Source organism: Malus domestica, chromosome 02, assembly GCF_042453785.1.
Source record: "Malus domestica chromosome 02, GDT2T_hap1".
Lineage (NCBI taxonomy): Eukaryota > Viridiplantae > Streptophyta > Magnoliopsida > Rosales > Rosaceae > Malus > Malus domestica.
This window is the reverse complement of record NC_091662.1, coordinates 6358570-6385974: the sequence shown is the minus strand read 5'-3', so window position 1 is coordinate 6385974 and position 27405 is coordinate 6358570. Positions and strand designations below refer to the sequence as shown.

The following is a 27405-nucleotide window of genomic DNA, read 5'->3' as shown; positions in this document are numbered from 1 at the left end:
TAATTTTGGATTTGTCTAATTTTTTGCAATGATGATCTATAAATGATATTATAAAAGATGGACAGATTGTTAAAATACATTACAGAGTGGCTCTAAAAAAATGTGTGTCAAAAATTGAGTAAAACAAATCCGTCCTCATAAATGCATGGTTTTTTAAATATAGCATAAGTACATGAAGTTAATGTTCTTTGTTCTTTCTCTCTTGCTTTAGTTTCTATTGACTTCGATTTAATTCCAAAATTAAAATGGATATTTTAAAATTAATGTTCTTTGTTCTTTCTGTCTTGCTTTAGTTTCTATTGACTTCGATTTAATTCCAATTGACTTCGATTTAATTCCAAAATTAAAATGGATATTTTAAAATTAATGTTCTTTGTTCTTTCTCTCTTGCTTTAGTTTATATTGACTTCGATTTAATTCCAATTGACTTCGATTTAATTCCAAAATTAAAATGGATATTTTAAATCTCATTGACCCAAAAGCTATTGGTCAACGTTGTTACTTGTAAAATTATTGAGCTGAATTATTTTTTTGGTCTATTTGCTGATTGATAATTACATAAATATTTAAGTACAACTCTGAAAGAAGAAACAAGTTTGAAGATCAGCATGTGGTACATAAACCTACATTATCAGGTTGTTTGACATCTTAAATGTCCACTAAAACATTCCAATCATAACCCAAATTAGTTATAATTATAATTATACACACTAACGTTCAAGCACGCGTTTATACGTGTGTAGAATACATTTTTTGAATTACAGCATGCTACGTGCAACTTACACGTTTTAAATATATTATTATGCACTTGTGAAAGAACTTTTTTTTATAACCGGTGAGCGTGTGCAGAATGCATTTTTTTAATCATGACGTGCTACGTGCGACTTACACGTTTTAAATGTATTATTATGCGTGTGTGAAAGATCTTTTCTATAACCGGCATTTCACGTCTCTTACGATCTTGTGAACGTGCTTAAAAATAGAAAAAATAATATTTAATAAATAATTGATTGAATCACATTATTACTAACATATTGTGAGATACTAATTAAAAAAAAAAACACTAAAAGAATTAATTATTAAAAAACACTGTTTATATGACGAAAATACCCCTGCATTATTTGGTGCATTATTTTGGATTTCTTTTAAATTTTTTTATTTGGAGACAATTTTTATCCTAAAATTTTTGGTGAATCCGGTGACCCCAAAAGATATGTGTGTAGTGTGAATTATTATGTGATCCAACGCAGTTGACCAAAAATACAAAGATGAAATTAAGTAACCTCAACGCTGGTTAGGTAAAGGTATTTGACCGTCTTATTTGATTTGAGATCGTATCTCATTCTTCGTAAATTAAATAATTTAAAATATAAGTTTGCTGACCATAATCGTAAAATATTAAATAGAAATAAAAATACATAGTGACAAACTAAAGCATGATCTAATTTGCTGGTCATCCAACAATTTCCCCTTACGTCTTTTAGTTTTGTTTTGTTTTATTAGCAACTTGACTTGCATGTCAACAACCTTCATAGTCCTCTTTTTTTTGGAATACACTTATTTTTACCTCACACATACTCTTATTAATCTTTGGTCATTGATGTCTATTCATGTGGTCTGACAATCGAAAACTAAGAAAGGTATGCGAGAAGTAAAAGTAGGTGTGTGGATAACACTACCTGGAATTATTAACTTTTAATTTGTAGATAATGTCAAATTTATAATTAAAATACCCATATATATTAGTCTTTTATGATTGATCAAGGGAAGATGATCATCTCCGAATCCACTTTGTGAGAATCTTGGGGATTCCCACATCCTAGTCGTTCATCGTATATATTACGGTCGGTTTTTGTCAGGTACTATTTGTATTTAATTTTAATTAAAAAATTAAATAATTTATAATCACACGATATACGATGAATGATTAAAATATAAGGATCTCCACAATTTGGATCCGGATGAGATCCAAATCTTTGATCAAGTGGTTGAAAAGCCAGCTCTTAGATTGTTATAATTAATTTTTAATGGCCGGTGCAATTTTATTCATAGTGGACCAATGTAAACATGGACATGAGATCTTATCGTGTGATGATGAGTGTGATGATGACATAAAAGCATGACTCTCGTGACACGTAATTTATCGATACAATCCATAACATGTTTAGTTTAAAAATGAGTTATACTATATTATTACAAGCTCTTATAAACACAAGGAGTATATATATGCCTCAAGAAGATTTGTGTTTTTTATAGTGTTCTTTTAACATTTGTTTATATATACTTGTAGTTTGCAACTGGGGTAAACTGATGTTTGACCCTTGAAACTTACTTTAGTTGAAGTTGACATTCTGAACTATTTTTTTGGTTAATTAATCTCTAAATTATTTGAAATTAGCAAATTAACAACTCACAATCAAATTTGATAAAATTTCATCCACTTTGCCATCTACCGGCATGACTTTACCCTCAAGAGTGAATCACGTGTTGGTCATGTGCTAGTATTTGACGGCAAAGTAGATAAAATTTCATCAATCTAACAATAAAAGGTCAATTTGCTAATTTCAAATAATTGAGTTGGTTAATTTATCAAAAAACAGTTGAGGAGGTCAACTTCAACAAAATAATAATTTAAAAAGTCAAACCGCAATTTACGCATGCAAGTTATTATATATGTCACCATCAATCATAAGAGTTGGCAAGAAGTGAAAAAAAATGTGCTTGATACATTTATTTACAGGAAGTTTAACGAAAAACTCCTGATACTGTTCATTTTAACGAAAAATCATATTTTTACATTAAAAAGTCAATCCTGGTACTATTCAATTTATCCCTTATTTTGTCCTTATTGTTAAAACTTTAAGTTTTTAAACATTTTTCATTAGTTTTTCTTTATTTATACTCATCTACATCAAATAACTCAGCACACTTTAGAAAACCCCAAAACATCAAGTAAGGGCTCATGATTTCTAAGCCTTTTCGGGGCTGGAAAGAGTAGATAATCGTGGCTTACCTCTATTTGTCTCCTTTTTAAGCGCAAATACAAAACATCAAGTAATGGTTCATCATGATTTCCCTAATATTTTCTAATTTATTATATTGTATATTTCACTATATCGGCACAACACAAACACTGCGAGCCTGCAGCTGTAGGGAAATGGTCACAAAGAACACAAGGCACCTACAAAAACCCAGATGAGCAGCTGCTCTTCCATGGCTTCCCTTCTCATCCCACCACCCACTCTTCCTCTCCAACTCAAGGTAATTTTATCATATTTCCCATTTATCCATTTTTCATTTTTCATTTTTCTGATTTGATTTTAATTTATTTTATTTAGGGTTTTGTTTATTTGATCTATTGCAGGAAGATGGGGATTAGAGTCAGCACTGTGCTTACGAACTTTATCATCTAAAATTGACAGGACCGGTCTGAGAAGTTGCAGACGTCGGGGACGGTGTTTTGTGACGAAAGCTAAGGATTCATTAATTTGTGGTACTTGTAATTTAACAACTTAGATCCTTAATTTGGTTTATTAGCGTATGACTCAACTGTATTAGTAAGGTTCGATGGTTATTTACGAAACTCTAAGACCAATTTTCCCCCTTTAGGAGAAATGACGTAGCTAAAACGTTAATTACAAGTAAAGGTACTTTCACATAATTAATATCTATAATAATATAAGTAAATTGTAGCTATAGTCTTTTAACTTTAACTCAATTGGAGCAAGGGGTGTGCTCCACACACCCATTTTACTTTTCACACACCCTTGTTAATTTTTATCCTTTGATCTTCTTCAATTCATCCGATCCAACGCCCGAAACTTAGAAGGATGTGTGAGAAGTAAAAAGGGGTGTGTGGATATCACACCCCTTGGAGCAATGGTCCCTCAACTAAAAATCCATTACCATTGGTCCCTCAACTAAAAATCCATTATCATTGGTCCCTCAACTCCTCAAAACATGCAGCTATGGTCCATCAACTGAAAATCCATTACCATTGGTCTCTCAACTTTAATTCAATTGGTAAAATGGTCCCTTAATTTTAACCCAATTGTAGCAATGGTCCTTCCAACATAACTCGTTTTGACAAAAAACATTGACGTATTTGACGAAAATGACCATAATTACACACTTTGATGAGTTGAGGGACCCAAATGGTTATTCCAACATAACTTATTTTGACAAAATTTTGACGAAATTGATGAAAATGACTATAGCTATACATTTTGATAAGTTGAGGGACCAATGGTAATAGATTTTTAGTTGATGGACCATTGTTCCAATTTGATTAAAGTTGAGGGATCATTGCTACAATTTACTCTAATAATATATTATAGGAAAGGAAGTGTTATTAACATTCCAAAAATCTCATTCTACACTCCTCATAAGTGTATTTTTCTTTTCAAATATAGAAAATTTGGAGTGTAGAATGAGATTTTTGAAATGCCAATAACAATTCTTTATAGAAAAATGCAAGGGTTACTAATTTTTCTCTTTGTACCTTTTGCTTTTAAAGATGTTGTATATATCAAAAGAATAGTAGTTAATTAAGTTGGTGTTCAAAATAGTATTAACCATTGATAATATTTGTGTTCTCTGTATGAGATAACTTGTTTTTCTTCTACTTACGATTTACATATCTTCAACGTATGGACATTATAATAGGAATCGTTTATTATTTATATCATCATATGGAGATCATTTGTTAAAAAATGCAATTTAGAGATCATTTAGTTATACATACGTCTCAAACCAATCAACAGTTTAGGTAATAAATAACATCCTCATAATGAATCGTCTATTTGTTTGATCCATATGAATGGCTAAAAGATCTATAAATTGATTTTTTTTCTTTTGTATATATGATATTTAGAGGATGATAAAGAGAATAAACAATTATGATTATGATGTTTGTAATATGAAAATGCGTAAATCGTAAGTGGTGAAACAAGTAGAGTTTTTCGTGAATAGAACACAAATATTATCCTTTCACAAAACCTATTGTAATGTAGAAACTTCAGGAACGAAAATCTGACATCAAGAGGAACAATTTACAGACAGAAGTGGCAAGTCTTATCAGTTTTTTGCTTTAATCAGAATGCAAAACACATGCATGAGAATTAAAGATATGAATGGATGACCCCCCTTCTTATCACTGTCTCGTCCGTACAAAGAGCAATGTGCGGGTAAAGGATTTCCTAGCCCTAAAGAATTGAGGTCAAGTTAGCAATAATATTTTTACGAAAAATAAGATATGAGAGATTAGAAGATCCCTTCGTGAGCATTAATTAAAAAGGTATGTGTTTGGGATTAGCAAAATTGGGACTCATCCTGTAGCAAGTCACTAAGGCCATCTTCAAGCAAAATGATTAAATGTAGCCCTGCAATTTTTTTTTAATGAACAATGTCAAATCATACTCATATATCATTGGATATCTAACTGAATGGTCTAAATATAGCCCCTTCAATAATTTATTTATTTATTTTTTGAAACAAATAATTTATTTATTTTAAGTTTATATTTTAAATTTATTGATTAATTTAATTAAACTATCTTTAGATGCTTTCAAATTTAACCGTTGAATTTAAATCAATTATTGCAACTGAAAAGCTGTGCCAAAAAAAAAATGGTTAAGAATAATGGTCTAGTGGGCTCCATAAAATTATAACTCAATCATCGATTGTAGATAATTTTTTAACAAATCAAACCATTTTTACCTTTAACCCGAAGATGCCTAACGACTCTCCCTTCACTTATACTTTCAAGAGTTAATGGTAAATACGGGTCCCAATTTTGTTTTTAACTAAAACATTTATTTTATAATTTTACTTTCTCTCTTCCACCCTTTTCTCTTCTTTTTTCTAGAAAAAGTTCATCTCGGAATCTCTTCCACTAAGATCATCAGATTAAATGATTCTGGCCATTGAAATTTGATTCAATGGCTAAAAACATGAGTCCTCAAATTATAATAACTTTAACCGTTGAATCAAATTTCAAGAATCCGAATCACTTGAACTGATGATCTTGGTAGAAGAGATGAGAATCTGTTTCCCTTCATTCTCTCTCCTCCCTGCTGAAACCCAAAAGCATAGTGAATTTTTGGCTTTTTTTCCCTCCCCGAAATTCCTGTTGCTCTCTTTTCACGCCAAGAATTAGTAATCCTGGCTGCTAGTAATCACGTATACTGTCTCAAGAGTTCATGGTAAACACGGGTCTCACTTTTTTTTTTTCCTCCCCGAAATTCCGGTTGCTCTCTTCTAATTTTATCTATCTACTTTTTTGTGAGCTCAATCTTCGAAGAAATTTTTAAATATGACAGTAACACATAATGATACATCGTGTGTCATGACTTATTATATAAATGATGATATATATGTGTTAAAAAATTATTAACTTAGAAAATAAAATTTCTCATCATTTATATAAAAACACATAACATAATATATGTGTTCCGATTACAATGAAAATTTTCTCTAATCTTTGGAAACTTGGAAGTCTCTTGGGAAACGTAACCTTAAGAAAGAATTTGATTCCTTGATAAAGCCGAAATTATAAAACCACAGTGAGTAAAATTATATACTATTGACAAGTGAAGAAAAAAGAGAGAGTAATTATAGGAGAACACTCGGCACGTTCTTGGGACAAGGAATAACAAATATACACTTTCTTTTCTACCTTTTTCACCATATATTTGGAATTGAATTCAGATTTGAATAACAGAGATACTCTCTCTCTCTCTCTCTCTCTCTCTCCCCTATTGGTGTAAGCTTCAGCACTTGAGTCTCAGGTTAGTAGGGCTTCACCGCTTGTCTCTGTATTGGTGTATCTAAGTTCTAGTTTGCCATGCACATGCATATTTGACTACTAATAATTGACATTATTTTCTGGTACTTGTATTTTACCTAGCTGGCTTGCTCCTGAATTTCGTTACCAGAGGATACAAATTATCATATGAACTTGAGTTATGGCGGAATCCAATTCTGATTCAATTGTAATCATACGTGTTGGAGAGGAAAAATTCGGATCGTCCAATCTTCCAACAAGTAAATCTTGTAACCATGATGAGAAGCCCACAACACCATCTTCACTCTCCATCAATGAGGGAGGAGGGAACCTGTAAGAAAATACTCTAATGCTCAAGTCAGTATTTGTTCATAATGCTTACAAAATATGAAATGATCTTATACTTCTCTTTTTCTTCCCCGTTCTAATGGGATTCTAGGCCCTTTATAGGATAAAAAGCTTGGGCTCCAAATCTCATTACCTCACTTCATGTTATGAGTAGTGGCTGATTCACGTTTCTTTATTTTATCTCCATTCCCTTATTTTTAGGATGCATGGGAAGTGGCTAGTTTTTAGGATACACTGACCCTTAAATTTTTGCACCCACAATAAGGTTCGTTTGTTTCTTTAACTTTAAGATCATTTCTTGTCTTCTTTCTTTTTCTTTACTTTAATTATCAGAAATGGCATAATTATTATAAGTTGAAAGAAGAATATTGTTAAATGAGAGGGGACGGAGGGTTTATATGATGATAAGTTTGTGATTGAGGAAGGTGAGATAATGAGAAACGTTGATAGGCCTTGGGGCGATTTTCTGTGGTTATCAAGCTATTGGGAAACTTACTTCTGCATAGTCATAATAATAATAATAATAATAATATATTATTAATTGTTGTTGTTATTATTATTGTTATTGTTGTTGTTGTTATTATTATTATTAGCACATGCTCACACAAAATGTGTGTGAAAACATTTTTTTTTCTTGTTTTTTTTAGTACATCGATATTTTTACAGTAATGAGAGGAGGAGTTCGGCTAAACCACATAATGAGCAATCTAATTTGGTATCAAACTTGCCATCAATGAGTTTCGAATCTAAGAGTAGGGAGGAAGAGAGTGAGATAGAACATGAGAGTGGGGGAGAGAGGTGAGAAAGGTTTTTTTATTTTATATTTTATATTTTATATTATATATTTTCTAAATTAAAGATGTTAGAATCACATGTGGGTGAGGCTTACAAAAAGAACAATAAAATTTGGTTTTTGATATGACATTATTGCCAATATTTTTTTGGGAACTTTAACGAAAAATTTACGGTACTGTTCACTTTAACGAAAAACCACATTTTTACATTAAAAAGTCAAACTTGATATCATTCACTTTACTCTTTATTTTGTCATTATCGTTAAAACTCAAAGTTTTCAAGTTCTTTTCATTAGTTTTCCTTATTTTTTATTGTTGCTCAGTTTCGATTAGAGGGTTAAATAGTAATTTTATGGGATTTTGGTTGCACAATCAGGTTTTATTAATGTAGTTTAGAATATTATTATGGGAATCGTTATTAGCACTCCAAAAATCTAATTCTACACTCCTCACAAGTGTATTTTTTTTTCTAATTATAAAAAGTTTGGAGTGCTAAATGAGATTTTTGGGTTGCATTTGGTGTACAAACACCCCTTTTCACTCGGTTCGGTGGAGCCCACTCCAATTTTTGGGCTAAATTTTGGGGGAAATATGGCCTTGGTTTAGCATTTAACATTTAGCCCAAATTTTTCCCTTGGGTTGGATTGGGTTTGGGGGGAAATTTTGGGGAGTAATTTGGCTTTTGGCCCACCATTGGAGTGGGTCTAATAGAACATTCTTTGTCAACCAAAAGATGATGAAATGACTATTTAGTCTTCTATCACAAAAAAATAATGGGCGATAATGCAATTTCACATAACCATATTTTACTGTTTTTTTTATTGAAGCTTCACCTACATGTGATGTTAAGATATATCTAATATTAAAATAAAATAATAATAAAAAAAAAAACCTCCCATTCCCACTCTCATCCACGTTCTCTCCTCTCCTTCCTATTTTAAAAACAAAAGTAAAAAAATGTTCATACACATAAAGTGTGTGTGCACATACTAGTAATAATGATTTGAAGTAAAAGCATAAAAGAAAATAAATGATGAATATAAAACCCTCTTTATCTTGCCACTTTGTATTATGGTCTAATGATATTATTCTTCACTTTAAATCACATTATTGCTAGCCCATTGTGAGGCTAAACCCAGACACTTCTCCTTAGTGTAGATAATCATTTGTTAAAAAAAAAAAAAAAAAAAAAACTCTCTTTTATCTTTATTTGTGGTAGAGAGAATGTGCCGGTTTTATATAGTCTTTGGTATAATGGATTGAATTGAAATGGAATAACTCTCAAGAGAATAATTTTTCATTTGAGAGGATTAGAAAAGAATTAGACATGAATAAAATTTCTCCATTCTAATCCTCCTATTTGGAGAGGATTGCAATGAATAACTATTGTTCTTGAGTAATTCATTTCCTAAACCCAATTTATAATATGTTTATTGTGTCTTGTACAGTAATCCAGGTCGTGGGAATACTGTAGAGGAGGGGAAAGCTTCCAAGGAAGGTGAAGGACACAGAAGTAAGCCACAACGTCATCAACCAAAAATATTCCGGCCAAGATGGGGTACTATATTTGCAGTATCATCTGCATTTTCTCTCTTCCTTGATCCCTTGATGTGCTATATTCCGTCCATCGTCGAGAAAGACACTTGCTACTTTTGGGACAAATGGTTGATGTGGACATTTTTAGTTTTACGATCAATCGGGGATCTCTTTTATGCACTGGACATTGTTGTTTTTCTGAAGAGATTTCACACCAAACTTAGTGACAAGTCTTCTGCATCGGCCTTCTCCACAGAAACTATTAGTGATCATCATGTGACAACACATCGTATTTTCATCCACAAGAAATCAGATAGGTTCTTAGCCAGTTTGTTATTTCGCATTTGGGTTGCTCTTCCCGTTCTACAGGTAAGACCTACGAGAAGGTGATCTGTTGCAAGTAATCAAATTTCACATTTAACTCCATGCATGCACGATACCTAGATTTTATTTGATATGTATATATATGTAGTGATCACCCCTGATGTAGCAGGATATATCATATATGTAAAGGGAAATCGAACGAAATTCCCACACTAGAATTCACTAGCAAATAAGCTGAAGTCCATCATCAATCTCGAATATTTCAGAAAATAGAAAAAACTCTAAACTTGAATTGATCACAAACCTATAAGGCCAAGATGACCTATTTATAATGTGACACATCGAAAGTTATAAATAAAAGGGATCATGAATGATCACTCTTAAATAGGTTTCTTGAACACCAGAGAATTGAGAAAAGCTCTAGAATTATGATAATGGACGCACATTAGATAGATTATTATGTAAATTATTGATTTAATAGCACTGGTTAGCCAATAACCCAAATTAACTGTTGGTTGAAATGTCTCCAGGCAATATTGCTCATTGGAAAGTACACATACTTTGATCATTCTATGCTTATTTTACTAATTCCATTCCAATATACGTTGAGGGCTTATAACGTGTACATATATGGCTTGATCGGCGTGCTAACGTAGAGAATGGAATAAGATGGCTCAATGGTCTGTTAGACTTCCTTCCGTTCATCATCGCTTCTCATGTAAGTTCAAATCTTATTTCCGATGTGGGAAGAAAAATCTCAATTTTCTTGTAACCTTATTGTTGAGATATATGAGTGTATATATGGTAAACTTTTTAAAATTAGCATGGTCCACCACCAACATATTTACTAATATTGTTTTTAACATAACCACATATCATTAGAGCATGTTTTTTTCCATTAAAGGCGTCCGTGCTATTAGCATTGAACCTTCTGCGTATAAACTGTAAATTATCTTGTTAAGTCTTAGATGTGAGTCGACGATCTATTCTCCAACAATAGGTAGTAATGCTCAAGCATTAATTGGTTAGTAAGTTAATACAATGCTAACTACTCATTTAGGACACTCTACAACGTTGTTATCTCATCATTTTAAACAACAATTTTTAAAATCAACATATCCAAATAAGGAAAACTTTCACAATAACAATCAACAGTGCAAGTAGTGAAATGTGAGACTATCTATTCTCCAACAATAGGTATAGAAATGCTCAAGCATTAACTGATTAGTAAGTTAATACGATGCTAACTACTCGTTTAGGACTATCTACAATGTTGTTATCTCATAATTTTAAACAACAAATTTTAAAATCAACATCCAAATAAGGAAAACTGTCAAAATAATAATCAACAGTGCAAGTATTGAAATGATGTCCTATTTGGATAACTTCTTCAAGCTTGATTTTTGAATTGACCTAAAAAATCAGCCGGTTGGATAATGAGATGACGTTATATATGGGCTTAAACAAGTAATTAGTATCATAATAATATATATATATATATATATATATATATATGTATGTATGTATATGTATATACTGGTTACTCCTTGAACATTCCTATATATATTAGGGTACAATTTCTCGTATGGTTTTGAATAAACAAAGGGAAGACATTTGAGAATACTGAATAGGAGTAAGAGCATGTTTACTTCTTCTTTAAAGGCCATCTATTTGAGGGGTGTGGTGCCTTTCAATATTTTTATATTTTTTCAATATATAGAATTATGACTCCTCGTATTGATGTGGGAAAATATTGCAATATGTTGATGCACAAAATCAGCGAAGACTTTGGTACAACAGAAAGTGTCAGGTTTTGTGACCTTCGCTTGGTTGCTTCGGTCACTAGTGAGGATAAGTACGTAAATGAATAGAGACAGAGAAGCAAACACAGAATGTACGTGGTTCACCCAGATTGGCTACGTCCACGGAGTAGAGGAGTTCTCATTAATTGTGAAGGGTTTACACAAATACATAGGTTCAAGCTCTGGTTTAGTGAGTTCTAGTGAATAGTTTAGTACAAAATGACATTAGAGATTATTGTGGGAGAATGATCCCTATTTATAGAAGAGAGTTTCTAGTTTTGTTCTAATATTGACACATGTCGTGTTGTGATTGGCTTCTGATGTTGACACGTGTCGTGCTGTGATTGGCTTCTGATGTCGACACGTGTCGCATTGTGATTGGCCTTCTGGTTGAAGGGAAACTCTTCTGGGTCCTTGACGGTATAACGTTGACCGGTGCTCAGTAGTTTCGGGATTAGTCAAGTATGGTACAAACAGTGCTCCCCTAAGTTCCCGAGTGAGGGAAGCTCCTCGGTTGGGGACTTGCAAGATCCAAGCCGCTGAGTAATCACGAAACTTCTAAGTACCGAGGTGTGGTATCGTCTTCACTTGTCTTATCTTTCTCATAGGTAGATGTGGCATTTTCTCTGGAAGTACGCTTCCTCCATCCAGGGGTGGTATCTTTAACCGATGAAGATGCACAAGGTAATGTATCAATTTCACTTGAAGCTTACTTGTAGTTTCGGGCTTGGTCAAGTGCGATACAAACCCTATAGTATAGAGTTTCTAGTTTTGTTCTAATATTGACACATGTCGTGTTGTGATTGGCTTCTGATGTTGACACGTGTCGTGCTGTGATTGGCTTCTGATGTCGACACGTGTCGCATTGTGATTGGCCTTCTGGTTGAAGGGAAACTCTTCTGGGTCCTTGACGGTATAACGTTGACCGGTGCTCAGTAGTTTCGGGATTAGTCAAGTATGGTACAAACAGTGCTCCCCTAAGTTCCCGAGTGAGGGAAGCTCCTCGGTTGGGGACTTGCAAGATCCAAGCCGCTGAGTAATCACGAAACTTCTAAGTACCGAGGTGTGGTATCGTCTTCACTTGCCTTATCTTTCTCATAGGTAGATGTGGCATCTTCTCTGGAAGTACGCTTCCTCCATCCAGGGGTGGTATCTTTAACCGATGAAGATGCACAAGGTAATGTATCAATTTCACTTGAAGCTTACTTGTAGTTTCGGGCTTGGTCAAGTGCGATACAAACCCTATAGTAGGAGTCCCCCAAGTCGCCGAGCTAGGAGATCTGCCGAAAGAGGTGACAGACAAGGTAAGCAGTCAAACTTCCAAGTAAGCAACCCAGGATCAGAGGTTTGACTTCGGCTTCCGGTTGATTGTTCTCCTTCTCCTTGTCTCTCATTCAACTGCCAGGATAAGGAGAAGCAAATGGATAAGAGATGATATGAGATACTTTTGCTTTTGAAGAAGTAACTTTCCACAGGCTTATTCTTGAACTGTGCTGGAGGGTTTTCTGGTTCCCTTCAGAGTATAAGGCCGACTCAAGAATTTGAGGGTCAAAACAAGTCCATCAAATCTAGAGTACGTTCGACCTTGATGATATGGGATACTTTTGCTGTTGACGGAATAATGAATGTGGTATGGAAATGTGTCGTGCTGTAGTGATCTGTTTCAGCTCACCGTTGAACCTTCTGCTTCAATCTTTTGCATGGCAGAAGTGGTGTGCAACCTTTGCATTTAAATGGTCCTTCAGAACATTCCTTCATAGTGACTCATCCACGCTTGGCAGCTTTAGTGTAAAGAGCCAATATCTGATCAACTGTCATGAGGTATTTGCCGGTGGAATTCGTGACCTTGACAGCAGTTGAGGATGAGTACTCGAGAGCAATGCTAAGTAAGCAACCAGGCAAAGGTTCCAGGCAGTCAGTTCCAAATTGGAGGTTTGATTTCAGGTTCCGACTGACTGCTCTCTTTCTCCTTGTCCTGCAGGTGTGGACAAGGACAAAGACAAAGACAGGGAGAAAGCATGATATGGGATACTCTTGCTTTCGACCCTGATGATATGAGATACTCTTGTTCTTGGTGTGGCTTATTTGCTGAGGTATTATCGGGGGGAAATAAAGCTGAGTATTTCGAGAGGTTATGTTGAGAGTGCCTTCTCGAATGCGAGAAAGGGTTGAGCATTTTTGCAGGTTTGCCTGTCCGTTGAGGAGGGAGGTCGATGTATATAGGGATTTCCCAATAACAAGTAGTAATGCTATTCCTTTACCCTTCTTGGTCACAGCAATGTAGTGGGAGCTGCCAGCTTCACGTGTTTTAATTTTGTCAGAGCACTTTGAAAAAGTGGTATGTGATATCTGGAAAGCTGATGTTACGTGTGAAGATTACAGACAAGCTTTATCTAAGGAAATCTGGCTCTCGAAGTTCTGAGAGTTGTGCCTCTTCGGTTTTCGAACAAGCAATCTCGTCGAGGATCTGACTCTCGAGATTCGGAAAGCGGTGCTACTCCGGTTTTTGAGAAAGTAATTATGTTGGGAGTCTTTTCTCGAATGTGAGTAAAGGTTGGACGTTCTTGCCAACCTGTCTTGCCGCAAAACACGAAGGTCGACACACATAGGGACTTTCCAGTTGTCAAGCAGTGGTGCTGTTCCTTTACCCTTGTGGGTAATAGTAGGGTAGCTGGAACTTCGAAATTCTCGTGCCTAAACTTTGTCAGAGATCTTTGACAAAGTTATATGTGGTACCCGAGGAGTTGATGGTGCATATGGAGAGCGGTGATTGAACAGTAAGATTCACGTGCTTTCTACTTCACCAGAAATCTTCGACAGATTGCCCGTAATTTCCGCAAAGCTGAGTGTGCATGTGACAGGTGCTGACGAGGCTGAAAAAGCAAGTGCTTCTTCGATTTCTGATATCTGCTCTCGTGGTCTCTGAGCAGCCCAGCTTTTGAGAAAGCAAACGCCTCTTCGATTTCTGAAGCTCCGTCGAGTGCAGATTTTATAGAGGCTGGCATTAAGTTCCACAGCACACTTGAATCTCTACCAGTAGAAGCTCATTTCTTGCACTTCTAAGATCTTGATTTGTCTGACCTCTTCCCTCTTCAACACATTTGAAAATGTCTGGACCCTCCGACCGTCGTTTTGACTTGAACCTTGGAGAAGAGACAGCCACGCCTTCTCCAGACAACATATGGCGCCCATCCTTCATATCCCCTACTGGTCCTCTTACCGTTGGGGATTATGTGATGAAGAATGATATGACCGCTGCAGTGGTGGCCAGGAACCTTCTCACTCCCAAAGATAACAGACTACTTTCCAAACGGTCTGATGAGTTGGCTGTTAAGGACTCTCTGGCTCTTAGTGTTCAATGTGCAGGTTCTGTGTCTAATATGGCCCAACGCCTATTTGCTAGAACCCGTCAAGTTGAATCATTGGCTGCTGAAGTGATGAGTCTCAAACAGGAGATTAGAGGGCTCAAGCATGAGAATAAGCAGTTGCACCGGCTCTCCCATGACTATGCTACAAACATGAAGAGGAAGCTTGACCAGATGAAGGAATCTGATGGTAAGGTTTTACTTGATCATCAGCGGTTTGTGGGTTTGTTCCAAAGGCATTTATTGCCTTCGTCCTCTAGGGCTGTACCTGGTAATGAAGCTTCAAATGATGAACCTCCAATGCCTCATCCTTCTGGGGTTTTGTCAAGTACTGAGGCTCCGGATAACCACCCTCCGGTGCTTTCTCTTTCTGGGGCTCTACCGACTGCTGAGACTTCCCCTAAGCAACCTTTGTGAAGGCTCCCTTTCGTTTGTTTATTTTGACTCATGTATATGTACATATTTGTGGCTTATCGAAAATATTAATAAATAAGCTTTGCTTCATTTCAACATATTGTGTTAAATACACCAAAGCCTTCTTCATAAAGTTCTTTGAATTTTTTCTTTTGTTGAAACCTGTATTGTTGAAGCTTTGTGAGTGAAGCGTGTAGTTTGAGGTAGTGTTCCCTTAATTTCCCGAGTGAGGAAAACTTCTCGGTTGGAGACTTGAAAAATCCAAGTCACTGAGTGGTTGTGAGACTGCCGAGTATCAAGGTGCAGTAGCATATGGTGGGAGTCCCCCAAGTCTTCAGGCGAAGAGAGTTGCCGAATGAGGTGTCTCGCTTGTTACTAATTTGTCAAAGTAACGAATCCTTGTTTCGATGTCACACATTCGTATATGCTTTATCTAAAAATATTTCCAACTTTTGTGTGTTTGATGCTGCATGCTATTGACTAGACAAGATCAAGTGCAATTAGTAGCTTTTCTCTCTTTTTCATCTTTTCTTTGGTGGAATTGCTTTTCGTTTTCACTAATCAGCCTGAGTGGATGCAAGATAACACCATTCTCTATAGCTCAGATTGCAAAGTCGTCTTCATAAAAGTTGTTCCTTATCTTGTGAACTACAACATATCCAAATTTGAGATCCATCGGAATAGTACAACTTCAGAAATTCAAGTATGATGAGTAAATGTTCATCAATTTTCTGTTAACCCGTCAGACTTGTTGTGAGCTTCGAAACTCCATTTTCTCTTGTTCAGATCAACATACTTTCTTCATGGAAGTTGTTCCTCATCATCTCTTCCATAACATATCAAAAATTCAGAACAAACTAACGGTTGAATATTTCCAGATCTTCGAAACACCGCAGCAGCTTTGAAGCTTGCAGAAATCTGACCGTCATGTTTGGAGCTTCAACACTCTAACTTATGTTGCTCAAATAGAAAAATTTCCTTCGTGAAAGTTGTTCATCTGCTCAAGAACTATAAGATGTCCAAAATTCAGCTCCACTGGAATTAGCTTCGCACTATCTTGATGAAGAGTGTGTGAAGCTTTTATGTGTTTTGGTGTTGAAATTTGGTATTGTAGGTGAAGCTTTGGGGTTGAAACTTGATAGGTGAAGCTTTGGTGTTGAAGCTTTATAGGTGAAGCTTTGTGTTTGAAGCTTTATAGGTGAAGCTTTGGGGTTGAAGCTTGATAGGTGAAGCTTTGTGTTTGAAGCTTTATAGGTGAAGCTTTGGTGTTGAAGCTTTATAGGTGAAGCTTTGTGTTGAAGCTTTATAGGTGAAGCTTTGGGGTTGAAGCTTTATAGGTGAAGCTTTTGTTGGCACCATAAATTGATTGTGCTTCGCACTATCTTGATGAACATAGTGCGAAGCTTGAGAGATTGATACTTGTCCTCCATTGATGAAGCTTTTGTTGGCACCATAAATTGATTGTGCTTCGCACTATCTTGATGAACATAGTGCGAAGCTTTGGAGATTGATACTTGTCCTCCATTGATGAAGCTTTTGTTGGCACCATAAATTGATTGTGCTTCGCACTATCTTGATGAACATAGTGCGAAGCTTTGGAGATTTATACTTGTCCTCCATTGATGAAGCTTTTGTTGGCACCATAAATTGATTGTGCTTCGCACTATCTTGATGAACATAGTGCGAAGCTTGGGAGATTGATACTTGTCCTCCATTGATGAAGCTTTTGTTGGCACCATAAATTGATTGTGCTTCGCACTATCTTGATGAACATAGTGCGAAGCTTTGGAGATTGATACTTGTCCTCCATTGATGAAGCTTTTGTTGGCACCATAAATTGATTGTGCTTCGCACTATCTTGATGAACATAGTGCGAAGCTTTGGAGATTTATACTTGTCCTCCATTGATGAAGCTTTTGTTGGCACCATAAATTGATTGTGCTTCGCACTATCTTGATGAACATAGTACGAAACTTTTGAGATTGATATTTGTCCTCCATTGATGAAGCTTTTGTTAAATTTCCCAATTTCCAATTTCCTCTTCTTTTTTTTTTTTTTTTTTTTTTTTTTTGTTTTTTTTTTTTTTGTTTTTTTTTGGGAAAACTAGAAATTTGAAAATGTGGGAGAGACAACGTATACAAATTTTGCTTCCATACTGTTAAGCGAGAGATTGTGATGCAAGCCACATCTTGTAGTAGTCGAAGGTTTGGATGAACCATATAAATTGAATTTGCTTCGAACAGTCTTGATCAAAAGCGTTTGAAGCGTTATATGAGTTGTAGTGTTTGCATTGTTACAGAGGAGAAATGTCTGAAGCAGATGCAAGAGGGTTGAAGAGCTTGATCTTCGTATACCATGCATTGAAGCCATTGTTGGCTTGCAATAAGACTTTGTTGGTGACTATAGCTCTTGTTAGGCATAAGTGCTCCCCTAGTTGAGTTGTAAAGCTTGATGGTTTTTTATTATCTGTGAATGCTAGGAGTTCACATGTACAAGTTGTACCACTCGTCTTCTAGTTAATGGAATGAATGGTAGGTTGCTTTCATCACGTGGTTGGTGGTACGAATGTGAATTCCTTAATCACCTTTCATCACATTTCATCACCTGGTTGGTGACATGAAGGAGAGTACGCGTTGTACATTTCATCACCTGGTTGGTGGCATGAAGGAAAGTACGCGGTGTACATTTCATCACCTGGTTGGTGGCATGAAGATGAGTTCCTTCTTCACCTGATTGGTGATAAGGGTGGCAAGTTTCCAAATAATATTAGAGTACGGGTTGTACATTTCATCACCTAGTTGGTGGTACGAAGGTGAGTTCCTTCATCACCTAGTTGGTGAGAATAAGGGCAAGGTGTCGAGGCACATTGTGGCAAATGTCGAATGACACAAAGTGTGTTGAACCCTTTCGAAGCACAGTTGGCTTATGTATGGATGTGTTGGAATGTATGATGTTTATGCATGAATGTGTTGGAATGTATGATGTTTATGTATGAATGTGTTGGAATGTATGATGTTTATGTATGAATGTGTTGGAATGTATGAATGTGTTGGAATGTATGATGTAGATCCTTTGTATAGTCTTGTTGACACATACTTAGATTTTGTTTTGTATTGGAAACATTTGCGTTGAAGCTTCAACACTTGAGTGTTTCATTGCTCAGAATGGAAAAGAGTTTATGGCCGAGTTGGCTAAATCACCTCTTTATTGAATTCATACCAAATGGTCTTTGTTACATAGGATGCCGAACGGCTGTAGCTTAACACTTGTACAATGTGAGTCTTATTTGTAATAGTACTTCAAGTGGTCAGCATTTCATGGATGGCCAAGGGTCTTGCCGTCGGAGTTTCTGAGCTTGTAGGAGCCAGGGCGACTGATGCTGACGACCTCGAACGGTCCGTCCCAGTTAGGACTGAGTGTTCCTTCACTCGGGACTCTATCACAGAGTAATCTTTTCTTCAGTACCCAGTCTCCCACTTTGAAAGAGCGAGGTTTGACCCTTGAGTCGTAGTAGTTGGAGATGCGCTGCTTGTAGGCGACATTCCTCAGGTGAGCCTGATTTCTGTGTTCCTCGACTAGATCCAGGTTGAGGGTGAGTTGCTTGTCGTTCTCACTCTGTATGTAGTTCTGGATTCGGTATGTTGCTTGCTCAAGCTCAACTGGGACAACTGCTTCTGTACCAAAAGCAAGTGAGAATGGAGTTTCTCCTGTGGAAGTCCGATATGAAGTGCGGTATGACCAAAGGACTTGGGGTACGAATTCTGGCCAACAACCTTTAGCTTTGTCCAAGCTAGTTTTCAGAGTGCGCTTGATTATTTTGTTAACGGCCTCGACTTGTCCGTTAGACTGGGGATGGGCTGGAGAGGCAAAACATAAGTTGATGTTGAACTTAGAGCAGAACATCTTGAACTTCTTGTTGTCGAACTGCCGCCCATTGTCCGTGACTATCGCATTGGGAATGCCGAATCTGCAGAGGATGTTCTTCCATACGAAGTCTTCTATTTTTCCCTCAGTAATGGTTGCCAAGGGTTCTACTTCAGCCCACTTTGTGAAGTAGTCAACTGCAACGATTGCATAGCGGACCTTGCCTTTCCCTGCAGGCATTGGGCCGATCAAATCAAGTCCCCATTGGGCGAAGGGCCAAGGGCTGATCATAGGAGTGAGCGGCTCGGGAGGGGAGTGAGGGATAGTTGCGTAGCGTTGACACTTATCACATAAACGAGATATTCTGATGGCATCTTGGTGGAGTGTTGGCCAATAGTATCCTTGGCGAAAAGTCTTGTGAGCTAGGGATCGAGACCCAGCATGATCTCCGCAGACTCCTTCATGTATTTCCCGAAGGACAATTTCCGCCTCCGCAGGTGTAAGGCATCTTAGGTATGGCAGGGTGAAACCGCGCTTGTAGAGTTGGTCATTAATGATCAGGTAGCGGGCAGACTTGTATCGAATCTGCTTAGCTTGGACTTTGTCAATTGGGAGGGTGCCATGAGCAAGGAATTTATAAATTGGGGTGATCCAACTATCTTCTTGTTGTAAATTGTACACCTCCGCGACCATGGTGCTTGGTTCTGCCAACAATTCGACATGAATTTTTCTCCCAATCTTGTCTTCCACTGCCGAGGCAAGGCGAGCCAAAGCGTCTGCATGACTGTTTGCCGCTCGAGGAACTTGGGTGATCTGGTAGTGGAAGTGCTTGAGCAAAAGTCGCGTTTGCGCAAGATATGCTGCCATGGAGCTATCCTTAGCATCAAAGTTGTTTGTGACTTGGTTGACCACTAATTGGGAGTCACTGAAGATATCAATTCGTTTAACCCCAAGGTGTTTGGCCAAACGCAAGCCTGCTAAAAGGGCTTCGTATTCGGCCTCGTTGTTCGATGCCTTGAATTTGAAACGAAGAGCGTATTCCATCGCCACTTTGTCGGGGGTAGTGAGGACTAATCCTGCTCCGCAACCCTGTTGGTTGGATGAGCCATCAACATACAGACTCCATGCTGGGGTCGTTGATTCTACTTTCTGAGCTTCCGATGGTAATGAAGCTACTGCTTCAGGTGTAGAAGCAATGTCAACAGGATATGTGAAGTCGGCGATGAAATCTGCTACTGCTTGACCTTTTTCGGCTGGTTTTGGTTGGTAGGAGATGTCAAACTCACCCAATGCTATCGCCCATTTGATCATTCGTCCAGACGTGTCAGGACTCTGGAGTATCTGTCGAAGAGGGTGATTGGTAAGCACGATGATGGCGTGTGCTTGGAAATAAGGGCGAAGTTTCCGAGCAGACATGACCAATGCTAGAGCTAATTTCTCAATGTTGGAGTATCGTGTCTCCGCATCTTGTAGGGCCTTGCTAGCGTAGTAGACGGGTCGTTCGACACCACTGTCCATTCGAATAAGAACAGAACTGACTGCTGAAGCCGAAACCGATAGATAGATGATGAGAGTGTCACCAACTTCTGGTTTGGAGAGCAGAGGGGCTTTACTCATGTACTCTTTGAGGTTCCTGAATGCCTTGGCACATTCCTCCGTCCATGTAATGTACTTCTTATTTCCCTTGAGTGCTTTGAAGAAAGGAGCACATCTGTCTGTGGCCTTAGAGATGAATCTGGTTAAGGCTGCCACCTTGCCAGTAAGGCTTTGGATGTCTTTTGAAGTTATTGGCTCTTTCATGTCGAGGATTGCTTTGATCTTTTCAGGGTTAGCTTCAATGCCTCGTTGGCTAATCATGAAGCCTAAGAATTTGCCAGAGCCCACGCCGAAGGCACATTTGTTGGGGTTCAACCTCATTCGATACCTCTTTAGAATGGTGAAAGTTTCAGATAGGTTGGTGATGTGTTGGTCAGCATGTTTGCTTTTGACTAGCATATCATCAACGTAAACTTTCATGCTCTTCCCAATTTGTTCGGCGAACATTGAATTGACCAGTCTCTGATAAGTTGCTCCTGCATTCTTTAGGCCGAAAGGCATGACTTTATAGCAATATAGTCCCCTGTCAGTAGTGAAGGCCGTGTGTTCTTGGTCTGAGGGGTTCATGAGGATTTGGTTGTATCCTGAATAAGCGTCCATGAAGCTCAAGAGCTCACACCCTGCCGTAGAGTCTATAAGTCTATCAATGAGAGGAATGGGGAAACTATCCTTCGGGCATCCTTTGTTTAGGTCGGTGTAGTCGACACACATTCTCCACAAGACCTTTTGAAGCAGGAGACTTTCCTTGGTCGGATTTTTCTTAACAAGGACAACATTTGCTACCCATGTTGGGTAATTGACTTCACGGACGAAGCTTATGTCCTTGAGTTTTTCAACTTCTGCTTTCATCGCCTCGTATCGTTCAACATCATAAGATCTTCGCTTCTGTTTTACTGGTTTGGTCTTGGGATCAATACTCAAGTGGTGACAGATGATATCGGGAGAGATGCCCGGCATATCTTTATATGACCAAGCGAAGACCTCGGCGTTCTCTTGCAAAAAGGAGATCAGCGACAACCGAATGGGTGGTGACAAAGTGGTGCCAATATTCACCATGCGGTCTGGATGGTCTTTGGAGATAGAGATTTTCTCTAACTCTTCAGCGGGTTGTGCTTGCTGGGTGAATGAGTCATCTCGAGGGTCGTCGGGTTGACTGTTGCCATCCTGAAGACCCGAGTTGGATTCATCTGGACTGGTCTTTACGACTTGGTTATGTATAAAGAGAGTCTCCTTGGGGACAGGCAGGTGTTGTTGTTTGACTGAAGTGTTGTAACATGATCGAGCACTAAGTTGATCTCCCCTGATGTACCCATTGCCGAAAGGGGTTGGAAACTTCATCAACAACATATGTGTGGATACCATGGCCTTGAGATCATTGATGCATGTGCGCCCAAAGATGACATTGTATGCCGTCGGGCAGTTGACCACTAAGAAGTTAGTGGTAATAGTAGCTGTGTAGGGGCCTGTACCAATGGTGAAGGGTAAGTGTATACTCCCTAAAGGTTGCACGATATCGCCAGAGAAGCTTATCAGAGGAGAAATCGAGCGATCGAGCAAGTGTTCAGCTACATTAAGTGCCTTGAAAGCTTCAGCAAACATGATATTGACTGAAGCACCTGTGTCTATCAGGATTCGTTTCACATCAAAATTTGCTATGTGAGCTTCCACGATCAGCGGGTCATTGTGAGGGTAGATGATACCTCTTTCTTCCTCAGGGTAGAAACATATTGGATCCCAGTTAGGCTTTTGATACTTGCCTCCTCTGATGTCTTCCACGTGAAACACTTGATGGCCAGGTCTCAAAGTTCGTTCACTGCTTTTCATGGCCCTATTGGAAGATTCAGACATGGGTGTGCCGCCGCTTATGGAATATATCACATTCACCTGGCGTTGGTTACGGTTATCCCTTGGAGGGTGAAGGAGGAACTGATCAATTTTTCCTTCACGTGCCAAAGCTTCAATATGGTCACGGAGGATAATGCACTTCTCACTATCATGGCCATTATACTCGTGGTAGCAGCAAAACATGCCCGTGTTCTTCGTGGACTTGTAATCTGGCTGTCTTGACTTTGGCTTTGGTATCAGGTGAGCTATATTGGGGTAGATGGCAGCACATGTAGCATTCAAAGAGGTGTATGTCTCATACCTCGGGGTAGGGCCTGTCTTGACACGTGATTGGCCCACTGCGTTGACTGCCTGGGGGCGGGCATTATTGTGACGATATCCTGAGTTATCGCGATAGTGCCCCTTGTTCTTTTTATTAAAATGAGATTGGTGAGGATTGAAGTCATTCCTTTTGCCCTGAGATTGATATGTCTGCTGACTTGGCGTAGCATTAAATGAGGCAGGGGGGTGTGCTGCTACCATTTGGAAGGTTGAGGTCTTTTCATTCGGTTGGATCTGGCCTCCACTCCCTACTTGCTGATAAGGGGTGACTGTAGGGGGTTTCCCTTGATATGTCATTGCCTCGGCGGAGGCATGGTTGTAAGCTTGTGTCATCACCTCAGAGTAAGTCTTCCAAGTGTTGGCATTGATCATGTACTTGAAGAAACAGTTACGTAAGCCTGCAGTGAAAGCCTTGAGGGCGGTCTTGTCATCTGCCTCAGCGCAGCGAGAATACTCATGGCTGAAGCGGCCAGCGTACTTTCGTAATGACTCATCCGGCTTTTGGTGAATAGTGTACAAGTCATCTGCGGAATGCAAGCGATCGGTCTGGAAGATGTGTTGAGAGACAAACAGCTTTCTCAACTCTTCAAATGAGTCTACTGTCTCAGGTGGAAGACGGCAATACCAGTTTAAAGCTCCGCCAGAGAGGGTGGAGGGGAAGAGAAGGCACCGTTCTTCGTCGGTGTGTCCCCGGTATACCATGGTGGACTCAAAGAGGTTAAGGTGTTCAATCGAGTCTTCCCTTCCAGTATAGAGCTGTAAGTCAAGCTTCTGCTTTGTCTTCGCTTGGAGGGGAGTGTTGAGGATCCTTCTTGTGAGAGGGCCAGGCCTGGGTTGGTTCCAGTCAGGTATCTCGGCTTGACGTTCAGCCTTCAGCTTGTTTACTTCCTCAAGGAGCTGCAGGACAAGGGGGTCCTGAGTGGAGTCGTGCACCACTGAAGTTTTCTTCTTTAAGTCCCCATCGCCTCTTGGAAGTAGGAAAGTTTGATCAAGATAGCGTGATCTTTCTCTGGACTCACCACACTGACTTCTAGAGTGAGTATGTCGGAATGTTTCCGAGCCCCCAGTACCTTCATATTCTTCTGGGACTTGTTGCCCCTTCTCTAGATTGGCGGCTGGCCTGGGTCGTGGAAGAGGACCGAGTCTTTCAGAAACCCTTGGGTCATTGATCTTCGAGCTTATGTGGATGGGATTCTCTCGACGTTGCTTTAGGAAGTCTCGACAATCGCGATAGACAGCTTTTGATCCTTCCACATCCTCTGTGAGGAGGTGTTTTCCTCTACTTCTCCTGCTTCGGGTTGAAGCAGCTGGGTTGAGAGAAGTCTCATGTTGATTATCACATTGATGTGTAGCTCGATCCCTATCAGGGATGTTCGTGTCGGATATCGGCGACCCTCCGTGTTGGGGGGCATTCAGTTGATTGTTGACCTCGACAGGGGCGACGAGCTTGTGTGTTTGAGCCTGCCTAGCCTCGTGAAGCATCTCGAAAAGTTTTTCATATTGTTCCTGGAGGACTTCATTCTTCATCGCTATCTTGTTGTTCTGAACCTCTACCTCATCGACTTTAGCTTGAAGAGTAACTCTATTTCCTTCCTGCTTTCGTTGCTTCATACTAGGTCCAGCAGGGGTGTCATTCTGTGTGCTGTGGGTTCTTTCGCTCCCCATATCGGAGAGAGATGCTTGGCCAAAAGAGAGTGTACGAGCGGTGGAAACCAGCTTGACAAAGCTGAAGAGAGTGGGAATAAGCGTCGTTTCCCACAGACGGCGCCAAATGTTGATGCACAAAATCAGCGAAGACTTTGGTACAACAGAAAGTGTCAGGTTTTGTGACCTTCGCTTGGTTGCTTCGGTCACTAGTGAGGATAAGTACGTAAATGAATAGAGACAGAGAAGCAAACACAGGATGTACGTGGTTCACCCAGATTGGCTACGTCCACGGAGTAGAGGAGTTCTCATTAATTGTGAAGGGTTTACACAAATACATAGGTTCAAGCTCTGGTTTAGTGAGTTCTAGTGAATAGTTTAGTACAAAATGACATTAGAGATTATTGTGGGAGAATGATCCCTATTTATAGAAGAGAGTTTCTAGTTTTGTTCTAATATTGACACATGTCGTGTTGTGATTGGCTTCTGATGTTGACACGTGTCGTGCTGTGATTGGCTTCTGATGTCGACACGTGTCGCATTGTGATTGGCCTTCTGGTTGAAGGGAAACTCTTCTGGGTCCTTGACGGTATAACGTTGACCGGTGCTCAGTAGTTTCGGGATTAGTCAAGTATGGTACAAACACAATATATATAGAATTACATTCTTAAATTACATGCTACAATCACAGAGATCGATTCAAGATTAATTAGTTCTAATCTAACACCATACTTTTCAAACACACTAATTACAATTGCAACGTATATTGTCCTTCAGCTTTACGGATCCATGTGGTACTTTTTGGCTGTGAATCGAGAGATAAAATGTTGGCTGGAGTATATCTGTAAACATGAAAAAATATGCGAGCTTGGCACAGTTGATTATTCCTTCCATTGTGGTTATTCTTCTCAGAAAAACAATGAGATGATCAGTATCCCAGGTTTAAAACAATCATGCCCAGTAGAACTTCCAAAAAATATGACATCGTTCCCTTTCGATTATGGTATATATCTGTCTGCTCTCCAATCTAATATGACAACGTCAAGAGATCTTCCAAGAAAGATCTTGCACTGTTTTTGGTGGGGCCTGCGAAATCTGAGGTTTGTATTTGTATGACTTTTTCATGTTTGATCACCTATAAATTAATATGCATATTTATGTTGTAAACTCATCAACGCTGTGTATATCTATTTAACCCTCTCAACAATGTCGTCTTTGATGATATCTCTCCATTTCATTTTTTTGCAGTTCTTTTGGTTCAAACCTTCAGACCAGTTTCTACGCTGCAGAAATCATCTTTTCAGTTATGATCGCTATAATTGGCTTGGCACTATTTTTAGTATATCTCAATTCAAGAGTGCAACAGGTTGGTGCGGTGATCAGTACTCTGTTAAGAAAAATTTTTGTGTACTCATGTACGTAAGTATATTTCTGGATTTAATGAAATCGTCATGAAATTGCTTTATAGAGTTGGTAAACATGCAGGGGTTAGAAAAAATGGCCGAACAGCGCAGATTGAGACAGAAGATGAAAAAGATATATCGAGGCTTAATAAAAAGAATACGTAACATGAGCCCGCACCACATGGATTCACTGAAGAAAGTATGCAACAAGAAATCTTTTAATGTAACAGTCACTAAAGATAATATTCGTCATGTGTAATTAATTGTATCTAATTAAGCATCGGTATGCAGGTTCCAATTCTTGGCAGAATACGTGAAACAGGGTTGAAAGCAATATCTGAGCATCTAAAGCCGAACATGTATACTAGGGATGAGTATATTATTCGAAAGGGTGAACCGTTGCGGAAGATGCTGTTCATCTGGCAAGGCACTGCTTTGAGCTACACAGCTACTAAAGGCGCAACAACAAGTGTTTGCAAATGCCTTGAGAAAAATGATTTCTATGGAGAAGAACTTGTAATTTGGGCATTGAAATCTGCCTCATTTTCTGAGTTGCCTATCTGCACTACAACCCTTGTGTCCCAATCAAAAGTTGAAGCATTTTCAATCACGGCAAACCACTTGAAGTCTGTAGTCGCTGAGTTTTGGTGGCACTTTAGATGGGAGCTTCCTCCCTCTCGGTTGGAGTATTTTGCAGCTTCTTCCACACAAGCAGCCTGGTGCCGCCACCATGCAAAAAAGCTAAGAGATCAACTGGTTGGGACAAATAATTAGTAGATTAGTAAGAGCATTTTGGAGCATCGTGTGTTTTTTGAGTTGATATCACTTTTGTTTTGTGTGTGTTTTGAGCTGGTATTGCTTTGGTTCCTCTTTATGTTGCTTTACTCTCTTTTGGCCTTGGTTTCCCTTCAATGCGGTGATGTGTCCTGCGTTTTGGTGTGTAGTATGAAAAGTGTGTAATCATTGACATGCATGAGAACGATATTCTGAATTAAAAGCTCAAATTATGGATCATCTTCTTCAAATTCAACATGGAGTGGCGGAACAGTTTGTGTCCATTGATATTTGTAGCATAATGTGAGTAATGGTGCTGGTATTAATGTCGTAGGTGTCTAAGGTCACCGTTGAAGATGTACTGGAGAAGCAATCAGTTGGTGCTCGGGACAAAAATGGTAACTCATTTTATTCTGTGATCACATTTTATTTGATTTCCACTAATTGTTTTCTAAGCTGGGTCTTGGAAATTTGGCGTCACTCATTGGATCGTTTTCACGTTTGGGTTTCGGATTTGGGTTATTTTTTTGTATGATCTTATGGTGTTTTGAACAAAACATCGTATCCAACAAAAGTGAAATTTAATTGTAT

General features: G+C 38.5%; 1 protein-coding gene across 2 annotated transcripts; it reads left to right on the top strand.

The window, feature by feature from the left end:
• The first annotated feature begins 9596 nt into the window (after nucleotides 1–9596).
• Nucleotides 9597–27065, top strand: LOC139188957 (putative cyclic nucleotide-gated ion channel 13). Of its 2 annotated transcripts, XM_070807116.1 has the most exons (6): nucleotides 9597–9831; nucleotides 10317–10504; nucleotides 25415–25737; nucleotides 25886–26003; nucleotides 26123–26239; nucleotides 26332–27065. In XM_070807116.1, exons 3-6 carry the CDS (start codon nucleotides 25427–25429, stop codon nucleotides 26812–26814), a joined length of 1029 nt encoding a protein of 342 aa, XP_070663217.1. In that variant the 5' UTR covers nucleotides 9597–9831; nucleotides 10317–10504; nucleotides 25415–25426; the 3' UTR covers nucleotides 26815–27065. The 2 variants fall into 2 exon arrangements, with proteins under 2 accessions (XP_070663217.1, XP_070663213.1); XM_070807112.1 differs by lacking the exons at nucleotides 9597–9831; nucleotides 10317–10504 and having other exon boundaries at nucleotides 25421–25737; nucleotides 25886–26007; nucleotides 26130–26239.
• The last annotated feature ends 340 nt before the right edge of the window (nucleotides 27066–27405 follow it).

What these genes read in the sequence shown, in the direction of transcription:
- LOC139188957 (XM_070807116.1), top strand. Translation starts at nt 25,427, where the DNA reads ATGTGGTACTTTTTGGCTGTGAATCGAGAGATAAAATGTTGGCTGGAG. An exon ending in TGGGGCCTGCGAAATCTGAG is followed by an intron (nt 25,738 to 25,885) that starts GTTTGTATTTGT and finishes ATTTTTTTGCAG; the next exon opens with TTCTTTTGGTTCAAACCTTC. An exon ending in TCAATTCAAGAGTGCAACAG is followed by an intron (nt 26,004 to 26,122) that starts GTTGGTGCGGTG and finishes GTAAACATGCAG; the next exon opens with GGGTTAGAAAAAATGGCCGA.